The sequence below is a fragment of the Rhagoletis pomonella genome, unplaced genomic scaffold, assembly GCF_013731165.1.
Source record: "Rhagoletis pomonella isolate Grant_MI unplaced genomic scaffold, Rhpom_1.0 Rhpom_scaffold_00005, whole genome shotgun sequence".
In the NCBI taxonomy this organism is placed as follows: domain Eukaryota; kingdom Metazoa; phylum Arthropoda; class Insecta; order Diptera; family Tephritidae; genus Rhagoletis; species Rhagoletis pomonella.
In genome coordinates this window covers 13,193,936-13,206,976 of record NW_023458559.1, presented here as the reverse complement: position 1 = coordinate 13,206,976, position 13,041 = coordinate 13,193,936, and the positions used below count along the sequence as shown (strand labels likewise).

Sequence of the window (13,041 nt, the reverse complement as noted above, 5' to 3'; positions counted from 1 at the left end):
CTGCGTTCGGCCCTGGGTATGTGTAAAACAAGAAAATTTTTACAATACGAAGAAAACTTCCCAAAAATTCGTACAAAAATCCGTACATCTTGAGGGAAAGTTAAAAACCCGTACGGTGAATCCGTACCGTACGAAAAATATGTACATCTGGCAGGGCTGATTGCCACCAGTGCAAATTACAAATCCTGAAAATCGCGGGATTCTTGGCAGATAATACCGGGATTTCCCGGACGCAAAAAAGGCCGAGATCCCGGGACTAACATCCCTAGTAAGTACAGACAAGTCACGATTGAGAGAAATAGAGGGTGCGCCCATCGCGGTACCGCTAATCCGCTCTTTGTGATTTTGACAGAATCAAATGTGTGCGTGACGTCATCTTGGTGCAATAGTTGATTGTGAGCATACGAAAAAACCAAATGACAATTTTAATATTTGTGCGTTAATATTTCTGCGTGGTTTTAAACAATTATTGAAATATTACAAAGCAAAATGAAGTGTGCAGTGGAAAAGCGTAATAGTGAAAACAAAAGGAAAGGAAAGGAAGCAGTTCTGACGGCGAGGAGATGCATTAAACACCAAATCGAGCTACATATGTGTTATGTGTGTGAGCTATGAGCTTCTACATGGAACTGTGGTAGCCTTTCCTTGGTGAATTCTAGTACGTATATTTCCTTGGTGAATGTAGAAAGTTGCTGGTTTATTGCTACGTGTTAAATTATTGCTACGTGTTCCTAATTAATTAATCTTTGCATATTTGTTGATCCCTGCAAAATTGGACTATTTAGTATAAATACTAACATATTTTTCTGCATTGTTTACATATTTTTCTACGGGTTTTGGCGTTTCTCTCTCGCAATTGCACCAAGATGACGTCACGCAAAATCTACGCTCAAAAATCCTCTCTCATGGATGCAATCTTGTATTCTATCATTCTTGCGGACAAGTGTTTTAAAACGGAAACGTTTCTGATTAAATTTTTCGTTCAATGCGCTTTCCGTTTGCACTCACAGATGCTTTTTCATGGTTCAAAAGAAAATAAAGAAGCGCTGACGGTATTCGAACTGGCACCTTCTGAAAGCTTACAAATAATGGCAAAAACAATTTTTGATTTGTTTTTGTTTTCAAATAACATTATCTTTTATAAACGTTTCAAACGTTTTCCGGATACGAAAATAAATGATAATTGAGTCGATTGTAGTTGATTTTTTAACGTTTTTGGATACGTAAATGAACGAAAATTGTAGTCGTTTTTTGTTCGGTTCCGGATACGAGACCGCACTGTCGGCATCGTGTATATGTAGTTACCCAAAAAAAACTTTACTCAGAATCTTGGAGAACTATAGATTTTTGTTTTCTAAGTTAAGTTTCTAAGTGCAAAGAGAGCCTTGGGAGAATCATGCTTTCATATTGTGTTTTTTTTACTTATTTTTAATACAAATCCTTCAAATACGCCATACAAAAATAATTTTTTGTAAAAATGCAATCCCTATGGCAATCGAAAAACATGCTTTCAAATAAAATAAAAACAATCAGAGTTTTATACGCGTTAATACATTTATTTCAATTGTAATTTTGTATCCATTTTTACTCCAAACAAATTAAACGTTTACAATTTTGCGTGTATAAATGCTGGGAATTCAAAGAAAGAGAAAAGGCTATAGATGACACGCAGAATATTCGTTTCGTAGTCTATATAAGTCAAGTCAATTCTTGTATAACCGGGCTTTAACAGTATTTTTATCGTGACTCGAAGTATACATACATATTTACTTTTAATTGCAATGCAATGCAAGCTGTTATGACTGCTTCATTGACTCATGAATCCCGTATACATATTACTATCGATCCTGGAACCGAACAGCTTTGGGTGTAAAAGTTCAGCCACATCCTTATTTTTTGTTCTCTGTAATTTTTAGTTTGTTCCTATTAAAATACATTCGCCCTGTAGTTATAATACGTAGATTTGTTTTGTACGACTTGTACTATACATAACATATTTACTCTCTTTGCTTCATAATCTTGTTATCATCCACGTACGTCTCACTAAAAGTATTTTCTTATTCAAAAACTTTAAAACTGTTTACATGAAAAATAAATTAATTTTTGCCTCTACCTATTTCAACAGCCTTTTATATTGATGAACTACCTTTCGAATGGGATTTCACAGATTCCACATCCAAAAGTTCGACAAAAACTGTTCATACTGCATACCAGATAGACAAATGTGAAGCCATTGATGGTGCTAATATTGGATTAGAAATCGAAACTGGTGCTTTCAGAGAAGTGGATCACTATTTTGCCAAACAACAGCAAAGAAGCAAGAACATTCAGCACAACACCTATCAATATCTTTAACCGAACAACGTTCGGTAGCTACAAATTGGGATTGATATTCCCATTCCAAGAGAAAGGCGATTGCGGTGACATGGAAAATTCATTTTATGTACATACATATACTAATGTTTTAACTTATTGAGATTTTTCATTACTTGCCTATAGTTATTTAAATACACACAGACGTTATTTAAATACGTACGGTCATTATACATGTATATTTTCTACATAAGATAATTGCGAAATCCTTCAGGAAATACCATTTTTTCGCTAATTTTGATTTGAGAGCGTTGATTTTGAAAATTAACAATTTATATTGAATCAGTTATCATGATTAAATGAAAACAGCCTTAATTTACAATGAAACTATTATTATGCCTGTTCATGTAGTCAAAAGATTTCAAAACTATCTAGTTTTGGTGTTCATGCATCCAAAAAACTTACAAAGTAGGGCAAATTGAGAGAGAAAAATGACAGTTTTCTAAGAGGGGAAGTAGCAAATTTTTGCCAGTAAAAACTTGCAAGCGAGTAGGGCAAATTGAGAGAGCAAATTGACGTTTTCTAAGAGGGGAAATAGCAGATTTTTGCCACTAAAAACAGCGGCTCGCATGTTGCTGAGTGCGATTGAAGCTAATAAGGAAATTATTTATGGCGTTTTTATAGTTGAAATTGACAAAATAAACCTATTTAAATATAAAATAAGACATGAGATACTGGGCTCAAACCATCACATACCATATCATATTACTCGTCACGTAAAAACACATTTTTCGGATTATGACATACCTGAACGTACTCTTTATCCCATTCAGCTTATACGACTGACGTATCACGTGGACGGATGTTACAATTTGAGCCCTGTTTTATTAGGAAACTGCTACCAGTAAACCACAAATTTATCATCTCTAAATAAAACTTGCAAATTGTGATTGGTTTTGCGTTCTCGTACTTTTTAGATAGTTTCCTCTCTGACAGCGAATTCTCGGAGATCAAGTTACTGGAGAGTTACTGGCTAATTTTTACATGACCAAACCAATTGCCTTCCTAATTCTAAGCATTCGCATTTACGCTCAAACCACAGAAAATATAATAGAATGAAAATGGGCAGTTGTGCTGCCAAAGGGACCTGATGATTTAAAACTGTCTGTGCGCATTCGACATTCTTCAGTACGATGTTTAGTGAACAACAAAATATGCTTTTCGTCAATTACACCGGCAAAAAAAAAAAATTAGTGTGATGTGCATTTGACCGGACCTACCTATGGTTATGTATTTCGACCTGCAGAATCCGAATTTGAAGTCAGTTAGGCCAATATACCTCCTAGATTTCGAGAAAACTTTAAAAACCCGTTTTTTATTGCCGATTTTCGCTACTTTTTGCGGTTTTTTGAAGCTTTCTCGAAATCTAGGAGGTATATTGGCCAAACTGACTTCAAATTCGGATTCTGCGGGTCGAAATACATAACCATAGGTAGGTCCGGTCAAATGCACATCACACATATTCAATGAGGTTATCCGCATGAACGGAAGGCAAAAACGAAGAGATATGCAGCCATTTGCTATAGATAATAGAGTTGCGGAATGTCAAACGAGTAGGTCGTGTATTTGCAGTGCTCCCTAGTATTTGCTTTTTATCTCGGCAATCTTTTGAAATTTACCAAAATTCGTTTATCTTCTGGCGTGCGTGTGTAGTTCGACTGTTGAGACCTACTGATATACCTGCATTGTGCCAGCTCTTCTTTCACCTGATAAATTAATATGACAACGCGAAAAAATCCAGTACGAAAACCTGCGTCTCCCCCTAAGACTCCTCTAACACCTGCATCAGCTATGTTTGATAGAATGGAGAAGAAATTGGAAGAGCAGAGAGTCTTTATCATCGAACAGTTTAGTGCAGTTATGACAGAATCGGGAGAGAGAGTTATGCAGAAGATCGGTGAGTTGGCTGCTGAAACGGCAAATTTGAAGCGCTCTATAGCAGCTATCGAAAAAGGAGTAACTGCAGTGGAGAACACGTGCACCGAAGTTCTTACTCTTCGCAGTGATTGATCGCTGTCCAGACTCACATCTGTGCTCTAGAAAGTAGTGCAGTTTCCACAGATGTAATAATCAACGGGATCCCACAAACGGCTAATGAGTGTTTGCCTGAACTCTTTGCCAAGATTTGTGGTGCAGTGCAGCACAAGCCACCGCCTTTGCGTGAGGCTTTTCGCATACGAAGTGCAAAAGGAAATAAGCAAAAAAGCAGCAACAATTGCCCTATTGTTGTTAAGCTGCTCTCTGCGCACGACCGCAACCATCTCTTAAAATCTATTGCTATTTTCTGCAAATCAAAAAAGAGATCGCTAGCGCTCTCTGACGTTGATATGCCGGGCTATGGATCGATTTATTTGCATGAGAGTCTGCCAAAAATGCTGCGTGACGTGATGGCATATGCCTCTGAGCTTAGACGGAATAAACTATTGGTGTCAGCGTTCTCCATTCGTGGGAAAATTTTTGTGCGACTTAAGTCAAACGAAGAGCCTAAGCAAGTGAGCAGCAGATCCGAGATTAATTCTCTTACCAGCACTGAAACGCAATAGCAACTACACATACACATAAACCGTATGTTAGATTTTTACTTTGTTTTTTTCCAACTTGTGCAAGCTCAGAAATTAAGTCAGTTACGTTATGTATTTTCTCTTTCATTTCAAGCCTAGTTCCCTTCATTTATTATTTGTTTACTATTTTCTTTGTGAATTTCAAACAATTTCTCTTACTCTCTGTCCATGAATGTTTTTGTAACTTTCGGCTATTTTCCTATTATGCTATATTCTTTTCTACTTTGATTTATTTCAATCACATGCATTTATGTTTTTTTCATGTTCAATGCACTTTGTATTTGCCCTTTCTCTAGCTCAGTATGTTTGGTATAAACCCCGCTAGGAATTCTGCTTCCAGCATTGAGGAGCCCCATAAGGCTTTAATTAATATTATGTGTAAACAGTCGAGTGGCCTTAATGTGGTGCATTTTAACGCGCGAAGCCTTAGCTGGGATAAACTGGACTATGTTAGGAATATTTTTGTGGAGTCCGGCGTTGATGTTATCTGCGTCTCAGAAACATGGTTCAATCCTAATATTTCGGACTTCTACTATCACATCCCTAACTATAACCTTGTGCGGTTCGATCGAACAACTAAGAAAGGGGGAGGTGTTGCAATTTATTGCAGATCTACTCTAAAAATGAGGCTTTTAGCAGTATCACATAACTCTGATACTGAATTCGTAATTGTTGTTGGTGTAACAAAGATACTAGTGTATAACCCCCATAAGTGTTGCGTGTTAGATCCGTTTTTTGTTGAGTTATCTATGTTTTTGATTGAATATGAGCATTATGTTGTATGTGTTGATTTCAATTTTAATCTCTTAAATGACTTATGCCGCTAAGCTAATTGACCATGTATCTGCTGCAGGTCTTGAGGTAGTCAATAAACTCGTACCATCAAGATATGCCAACAATTCGCGTCCTAGCCTATTAGATCTTATTATCACTTCTAGTCTACATCACGTTCTTAAATTCGACGAAATGTTTTTTATTTCTGACCATGACCTAATTTTCTGTGCATTAGATGTTGCGTTTAATAGTACTGTTGAAAGTGTTACTTTTATGTATCGTGATTTGAAATCTGTAAATGTTAGTGATCTGTTTACTAGTTGGATGACTTTTGGTACGTTGAAACTGTAGATGCAAAACTTGACTTTCTAAACAAAACTTTAACCAAATTATATTATGATCATGTTCCATTACGTGCTGTTCAGGCTATGAATAGTTCTTGTCCCTGGTATAATAATAAAGTCAGCTCCGCTATAAAAGTTCGAAATAAATTACATACAAAATGGAGACGAAACAATACTGACTTTGCTTGGTCACAGTACAAAATAGCACGAAACAAAGCTACCGTCATTATAAGACGTGCGAAACGATTGTTCTGTAACTCTAAATTGAACCCGTCCCTACCATCGAAAGACTTGTGGTGCAATCTGAAAAACTTAAATGTGCACGGAAAACTTAAGTCTGAATGTGAAATTGACCCTAACGTATTGTGTTTAGGCCGTCGCCCTAAATATTTTTTCCTTCTTCTGGTATTTTTGTCCGAAAGACGGGGCAAAGCCTGAGGGGATGTTAACGCGTAGCGTGGTATGTTTTGTGAATGAAGTCGGCCATTCACGGAAATGGATATTATTATCGATAACATGAAAAATAAATCCGATGCTTTACCAAGTTACCTCGTTCAATACCTATACCGGGTTACACTTGCAATTCCCTGTATCAGGTCTGCGCAACGTTCTGATAAAATGAGTTTGATGATAGCGTGTGTGCATTAAGTGTTTGCATAAGTGAAAATAATATGCACGTTTTTTTCATATAGATAGGGTGGGTAACAATAAAAAATACATAATTATTTATTGTTATCTATTTCTCTTTCAACATTAGGGACTACTGCATCAGATTTTAATGCATATAGTTTTCTATCAATTTAGTTTGTTTCCGCCACGCTTTGCGTGAAACCACCATATCAGATAAGCAAATCAAAGGCCTCATGCAACCATGCATATTCCTTCCACCCAATTATAAAGAGAGTTATGCACACCCTCTATTTCATCAATCATTAAGGGGTGTCCCTACCGGAACACTTTCGTAAATGAACGCGTAAAGTTACTTTACTGCGATGAAAACTAAGTGTATTTATGTCTGTTGTATGCTAAAATTGACAAATATTGCTCGCCACTCTACAATATATTCCTCATCAAGTCCTATTTCAGAAAATGACCCGTTTCACGTCGATGCGAAGAGAAGACGAAAAGGTTCGCTACCCATTAACATGCCGACTCTGCGGCTCGAAACATCCCCTCAGGCTTTCCCCCTTCTTTCGGTCAAAAATACCAGAAGAGCGTCTGCGTGAAGTCTTAATTCCGCGCTATTGCACCAACTGCTTAGCAGGAACCCACCGCGCGGCACATTCTACGAACGACGGGAGATGTCGGCAGTGCCATGAGCAGCATCACACGCTGCTTCACATCCCGTCTCGCGCCAACAAACCACGATTTAGCCGTCGACCGCCGAGAACCACAGTTAGCGAAGACGAAAACAGCGACGCCATATCAATAGAGGCGTCAGAGGCTGGAGCGGAAACCTCAGCTTTCTGCCCAGGCCTGGAAGAGGGAGAAATCCCGGCATCTGAAGCGGAAACCGATGCTTTCCGTCCCGAAAACCCCGCTGGACTGGAAACCAACGCTTTTCATCCAGATGGGTCGATGGGAGTAGAAACCAAGCGTTTTCGACCGGACCTCCAACAAGAGCGTGACCAGCAGTATGGACTGGAAACCGCAGCTTTCCAGCCTCCAAAAAATAAGAGAGGCCGAAAAACCCAAAACCAGCGTTACTGCACTCGCCGTCGGAAACTTGAAAGCGGGAGAGTGGAGTCACGAGCATTCCACCACTCCGCTCGGCGCGGATTTCGGTCCGGACGAGTGACAGAAGGGCGATCAGCTGTTTTACCATTACAAAGCCTGACACCAATAGCATCAACCGCAGTAGTGAGAGTCGAGGCTGGAGGCCGTCTGCATCTGATACGGGCACTCCTAGACCCGTGCGCCATAACGTCTATAATAGCTGCAGACCTTGCCCAAGAGCTACGATTAAACGTGAGCTCCGTTAATAAACAGCGAGGCTGCTTTATTAAAATGCGTGGAAAGCACGGGCAGACAGCGACGGTAATCACATACGCTATTACCGTACGAAATTTCAGCAAGATGACCCCGATTGCGAATATCGATGCATCAATTTGCTCATCGTACACTAACTTAAGATTAGCTGACCCGAGATTCCATATATCTTCGCCCGTCCGAATAATTCTTAGGGCCGAAGTTTTCCCAAAGATATTCTTGGGCACTATTCCGTCCGGTGTCATGGGCCCACTGTTGGCACAAAACATGATTTTTGGTTGGGTATTATCTGGCGCCTGCTGAGTATTCTCACAATCACATACATTCTTTTTATACTTACTTCCGTTCTCTAAAACTGAATTTAAATGAAATAAACAAGTGAATGTGAATTTTAAACCACGCTTTTATTGTGAATATTTTCTTTTCATTTAGAATTTAGGTACAACCAGTGCAGACCTCAAGAGGATCACAGCGCGATTAGCTTTAAGATATTTTATGAAGTATGGAACGTGGTGGCCGGATTACGTAAATTCCGAACGTTGCGTACGGCAAGGGGGGCCAGCATGTTTAGGCCGTCGCCCTAAATATTTTTTCCTTTTGTGCCACCCTAATGCTTAACATTAGTATAATATACCACAGTTAGCTATTCAATATTACCTACCGCTAGCTATGTTAAAATTTCCCTTTTTTGCCTAAAACCGTTCGGTAGGCTAACGCAATTGAAGTAAAGGAATGGGTTACTTACTTACTTTTCGAGTGTCCTGCAGAGAAGAACGCATCCAGCCACCACATTTCATCGTTTCACCAATTTTATTAAGAGGTAATCTGAGATATACTTGTATATTATTGAAGCAAATAAACTTAGTTGAAATCTGTATATCTAATACCAACTTTTAGCGTGTTCCTTCTTTATTACCAAATACATCGGTGCGAGCGTAAAACTGGACTATTGCCATAAATTCGCGGTCCGAGCCAGAAACTGCGCTTGTACTCCAGACTCGCCCGATGATCATACTGAATGATTATTTCACTAGCACCAGTAAGAGCAGTAATAGTCCTCCAGCTCAAAACTTTACTAACAATTTTATCATTAAAGAAAAATTTGAATTTGGCGGAGTAACCGAGGCAGAAGTTTTGAAGTCTGTTATGGGTATCAAGTCCAATGCCACTGGTGACGATGGCATATCTTTGAAATTTGTGAAGATTGTGCTGCCATTTATTCTGGGCACACTAACCCATGTTATCAATCACTGCTTCACAATATCATACTTCCCAACAGAATGGAGGAAGGCTGTAATAATCCCTATTGCCAAAAAGAGTATTGCTACTAGCCCCAGTGATTATAGGCCGATAAGTATATTGCCAGCGTTTTCGAAAGTGTGTGAGTCACTGATGGCAGCGCAAATTTCATTATATGTTCAAGAAAATAATCTGTTATCCCCACTGCAGTCAGGATTTAGACCTAAGCATAGCTGCACTACGGCTATGCTGAAAATTCTTGATGACATAAGGATAGGACTTGACAATAGCGATTTAACTCTTCTTTGCCTCCTGGACTTTTCTAAAGCATTAGTAAATCATGACCTTCTTTGCAAAAAGCTTAAATATTTGTTTGGATTTTCTGACAGCTCTATTAAACTTATGACCAGCTACCTTGTGGGGAGAACGCAAAAGGTGACGGGCAAGACTGCTTCCTCAATGTCTTGTAATGTTATCTCCGGGGTACCACAGGGCTCTGTCCTTGGTACTCTTTTGTTTAGTATTTTTGTTAATGATGTTTTCTCTGTATGTCAGTATGTCAATATCCACGCATATGCTGACGACATTCAATTGTATTTATCCAGTCGTGTTGGTCTTGCGGAAGATTTGTGTTTCAAAATTAATAGTGACCTGTCAGCAATTTCACAATGGGCTCGTGATAATTGTCTTTGTCTAAATGCTGATAAGTCATATGTGTTGCCAATTAGTAATAGTGTAGTACATGTGGAAGATATTCCAAAACTGTTTGTTGGTAATAGTGCCCTCATGTTTACTGACAAAATAAAAAAATTAGGTTTCGTTGTCAATTCTATGTTAAGCTGTTCTGACCACATAAATGAAGTTGTAAGTAATGTGTATGTTGTTTTACGCAGACTACGAATGTCAGCGCAGATACAACCCCTTTCTTTAAATAAATAAATAAATAAATAAAATTGTGAAGTTTTCGATCTGGAGACAGCCATGCCATTCGCGCCAACTACCGCGGGATAAGCGAGAATAGGATCGACACACACCATTTATTTGTCGATTTCAAAGCCGCTTTCGACAGCACGAAAAGAAGTTGTCTTTGTGCCGCGATGTCTGAATTTAGGATCCCGGCAAAACTAATATGGCAGTGTAAAATGACGGTGAGCAATGCCATCAGCTCTGTCAGAATTGGGAAGGAACTCTCCGAGCCGTTTGATACCCAACGATGTTTCAGCCAAGGTGACTCCCTTTCATATGATTTCTGTAATCTGATATTGGAGAAGCTAATAATAGCCAAAGAACCGAACCGCTCAGGTACAATACTTTACAAGAGCGTACAATTGCTGGCCTATGCCGACGACATCGATATTATCGGTAAAATCTGTTCTGCCTTCTCGGGATTAGATAGAGAAGCAAAGCGAATGGGTCTATGGTGAACGAGGACATACCCTGTAGGGAAACGAACTAGTGCGGAACTGGTTCGGTTCTAGTTCGTTTGGAACCATGACTAGTACGCGTTAATTCTCTTTTGCATGCTAGCGACTGGCGAATTTAACATTGCGATGTCCTAGGAAGTGTCAATTGTCCCCCGTTGCATCCCTTTGGCTCTAGTTCCGAACCAGTAACAAAGTGCAAGTTTGAGGTAGCTAGGACTTACCATTGATATTTAGCAATTTTTTTTTTGTTGTTTGGTAAGTCCTAGCTTCCTCACACTTGCACTTCATTATACTAAAATTGAATGGGCTAAAAAACTTTTTCTAGAGAGCGTAAATAGAAAGTGAATTATTTTAATGAAATTTTGCAGAATTTTCTTAAAGTTTGCACAAGGTTTGGAACTCTGATTTTAGGGGATTTTGTTGTAGAATTGACCTTATTTTTATAAAAAATTACCGAAAACTAAAATATTTAAAAAATTGTTGCCCGTATTTTAAAAAATTCGTTGTACCTAAACTTTATTGACTGACTGTATTAAGGTAGCTGTGCTGGATTGTATAAAAAAAAATTTATTTGTCTTTTCTTAAAAAAAAGGTAGCTCTGGTGGCTTGCATTTTTAAATAAATTTAGTGAGAAAGTGATAATTATTTTGACCCTTTTTTTTTTTAAATGCCTCTTTTTCTGCAACTGCATTGCCTTTCTCAATTGGCCTTTGTTTATGGAATCACTAAGTATAATGATTATTAAGCAACTCAAAAACTATACCAGCGTGATGACCGACGTATCCTTTTGAGAGGTAGCCGCACCCTTATAAGAGGAATAAGACCCAAATTATAAATTATCATTATTTTTAAGGGGAAAAATAAAACTCAAAATTAATGATAATCTCTGCGCGAAGAAATAAAAATCATAAAATAATCATTATTTGTAATCCCAAAAATAAAAACCAAATAATAATTATTTCCGCTTGAGCGAAAAAATAAAACTCAATAATAATTCATAAAATAATGATTAAATGCTGATTTAAATTATTTTTCTCATAATGATTACCTTCCCTGCGTTTAAAATTTGAAATAAAAAAGTTTAGTTATAGTACCACATTTCACTGCTTTTGGCCTGGTGCGGGACTAGTTACTATCGGTCTGGTTCGTTTTTGGCGAAAAAGAACTAGTACTGAACTAGAAATTTGGTTCACTAGTTCGTGTTTTCCCTACAAGGTAACGAAGTATCTCCTGCCATCACACAAACAGTCAGAGCATACGCGTCTTGGCACCCACGTCACTGTTGACAGTTACAAGTTTGAAAAAGTAGACGACTTCGTTTATTTGGGAACAAGCAATAATAATGTCAGCCTTGATATCCATCGGAGAATCACTCTTGCCAATAAGTGCTACTTTGGACTGAGTAGGCAATTGAGAAGTAAAGTCCTCTCTCGTCGTAGAAAGATCACACTCGTATAAGTCACTCACCATGCCTGTGCTGGTGCATGGCGCGGAGGTATGGACAATGAAAATATCTGATGAAGCGGCTCTTGGAGTTTTCGAGAGAAAGATTCTGCGAAAGATTTACGGACGTTTACGCGTTGGCGATGGCGAATACCGCAGACGATTAACAGATGACTATGAATACACACAATTATATGGACATGTCCACATATCAACGGCAACCCCAACGCCAAAGTTGACGCACACAAAATGTAGTCTGTTCCAATAGCAGTCCGGTTTACAGGATTTAGTCAGAACTTACAGGAAGTCGTTCCTATTGACATAAAACCTGTAAGTGGGAACACATTTGAGAGAGTAACTGAGCAACTGTTCCTAGTCAGAAGTTACAGGATTTAGTCCGGAAATTTTTTTCCTGTAAGTTCATGAAAAGTGTCAAACGATCAGCTGATTTACATGTGCAAACAAAAACAGAAAGCGGTGAAAGCAAAGAACCTTATATTTGTTAAAAAATGGAAGTAAACAACGAAATATTTAAATATGTATAGATTTTAATAATTAATTAGTGATATTTCAGCCAAATCAGTGTAGTACCAATGACATGTAAACAAACCGTCTGACGTTTTTACAGGAAATAGTGCTTTTTGCGTTCCTATGCACTTCTGCATCTGTTCTCCTTTTACTCTCTTTTGAGAGCGTAAAGTTGTAGTTTGACAGTTCCACAGGTTTTAGTCCGAAGTTCAAAGGAACAGACTAATGATGGGCATCTCTCATCTTTTTGCGGGCGTTGTCAATCAGCTGTTGCAAATGAATATTTGAAATAATCAAATGTGGTAGATAAATATCGTTTTTCATGCAATTATTGATATGAAATATTAATTTATCTGTCATTAGTAT

At 38.2% G+C, this 13,041-nt stretch overlaps 1 protein-coding gene across 2 annotated transcripts in view; it reads left to right on the top strand.

Moving 5' to 3' along the window:
• LOC118738722 (1-acylglycerol-3-phosphate O-acyltransferase Pnpla3) overlaps positions 1-2,700 on the top strand; it is a 255,899-nt gene extending 253,199 nt beyond the window's left edge. For both annotated transcript variants that reach the window (XR_004992943.1, XM_036469648.1), the window contains one exon: positions 2,126-2,700. Coding sequence is in view for 1 of the 2 variants with exons in the window: in XM_036469648.1 (XP_036325541.1) it covers positions 2,126-2,355 (230 nt within the window). In the remaining variant the exon portion in view is untranslated. The remainder of the gene's footprint in view (positions 1-2,125) is intronic.
• The last annotated feature ends 10,341 nt before the right edge of the window (positions 2,701-13,041 follow it).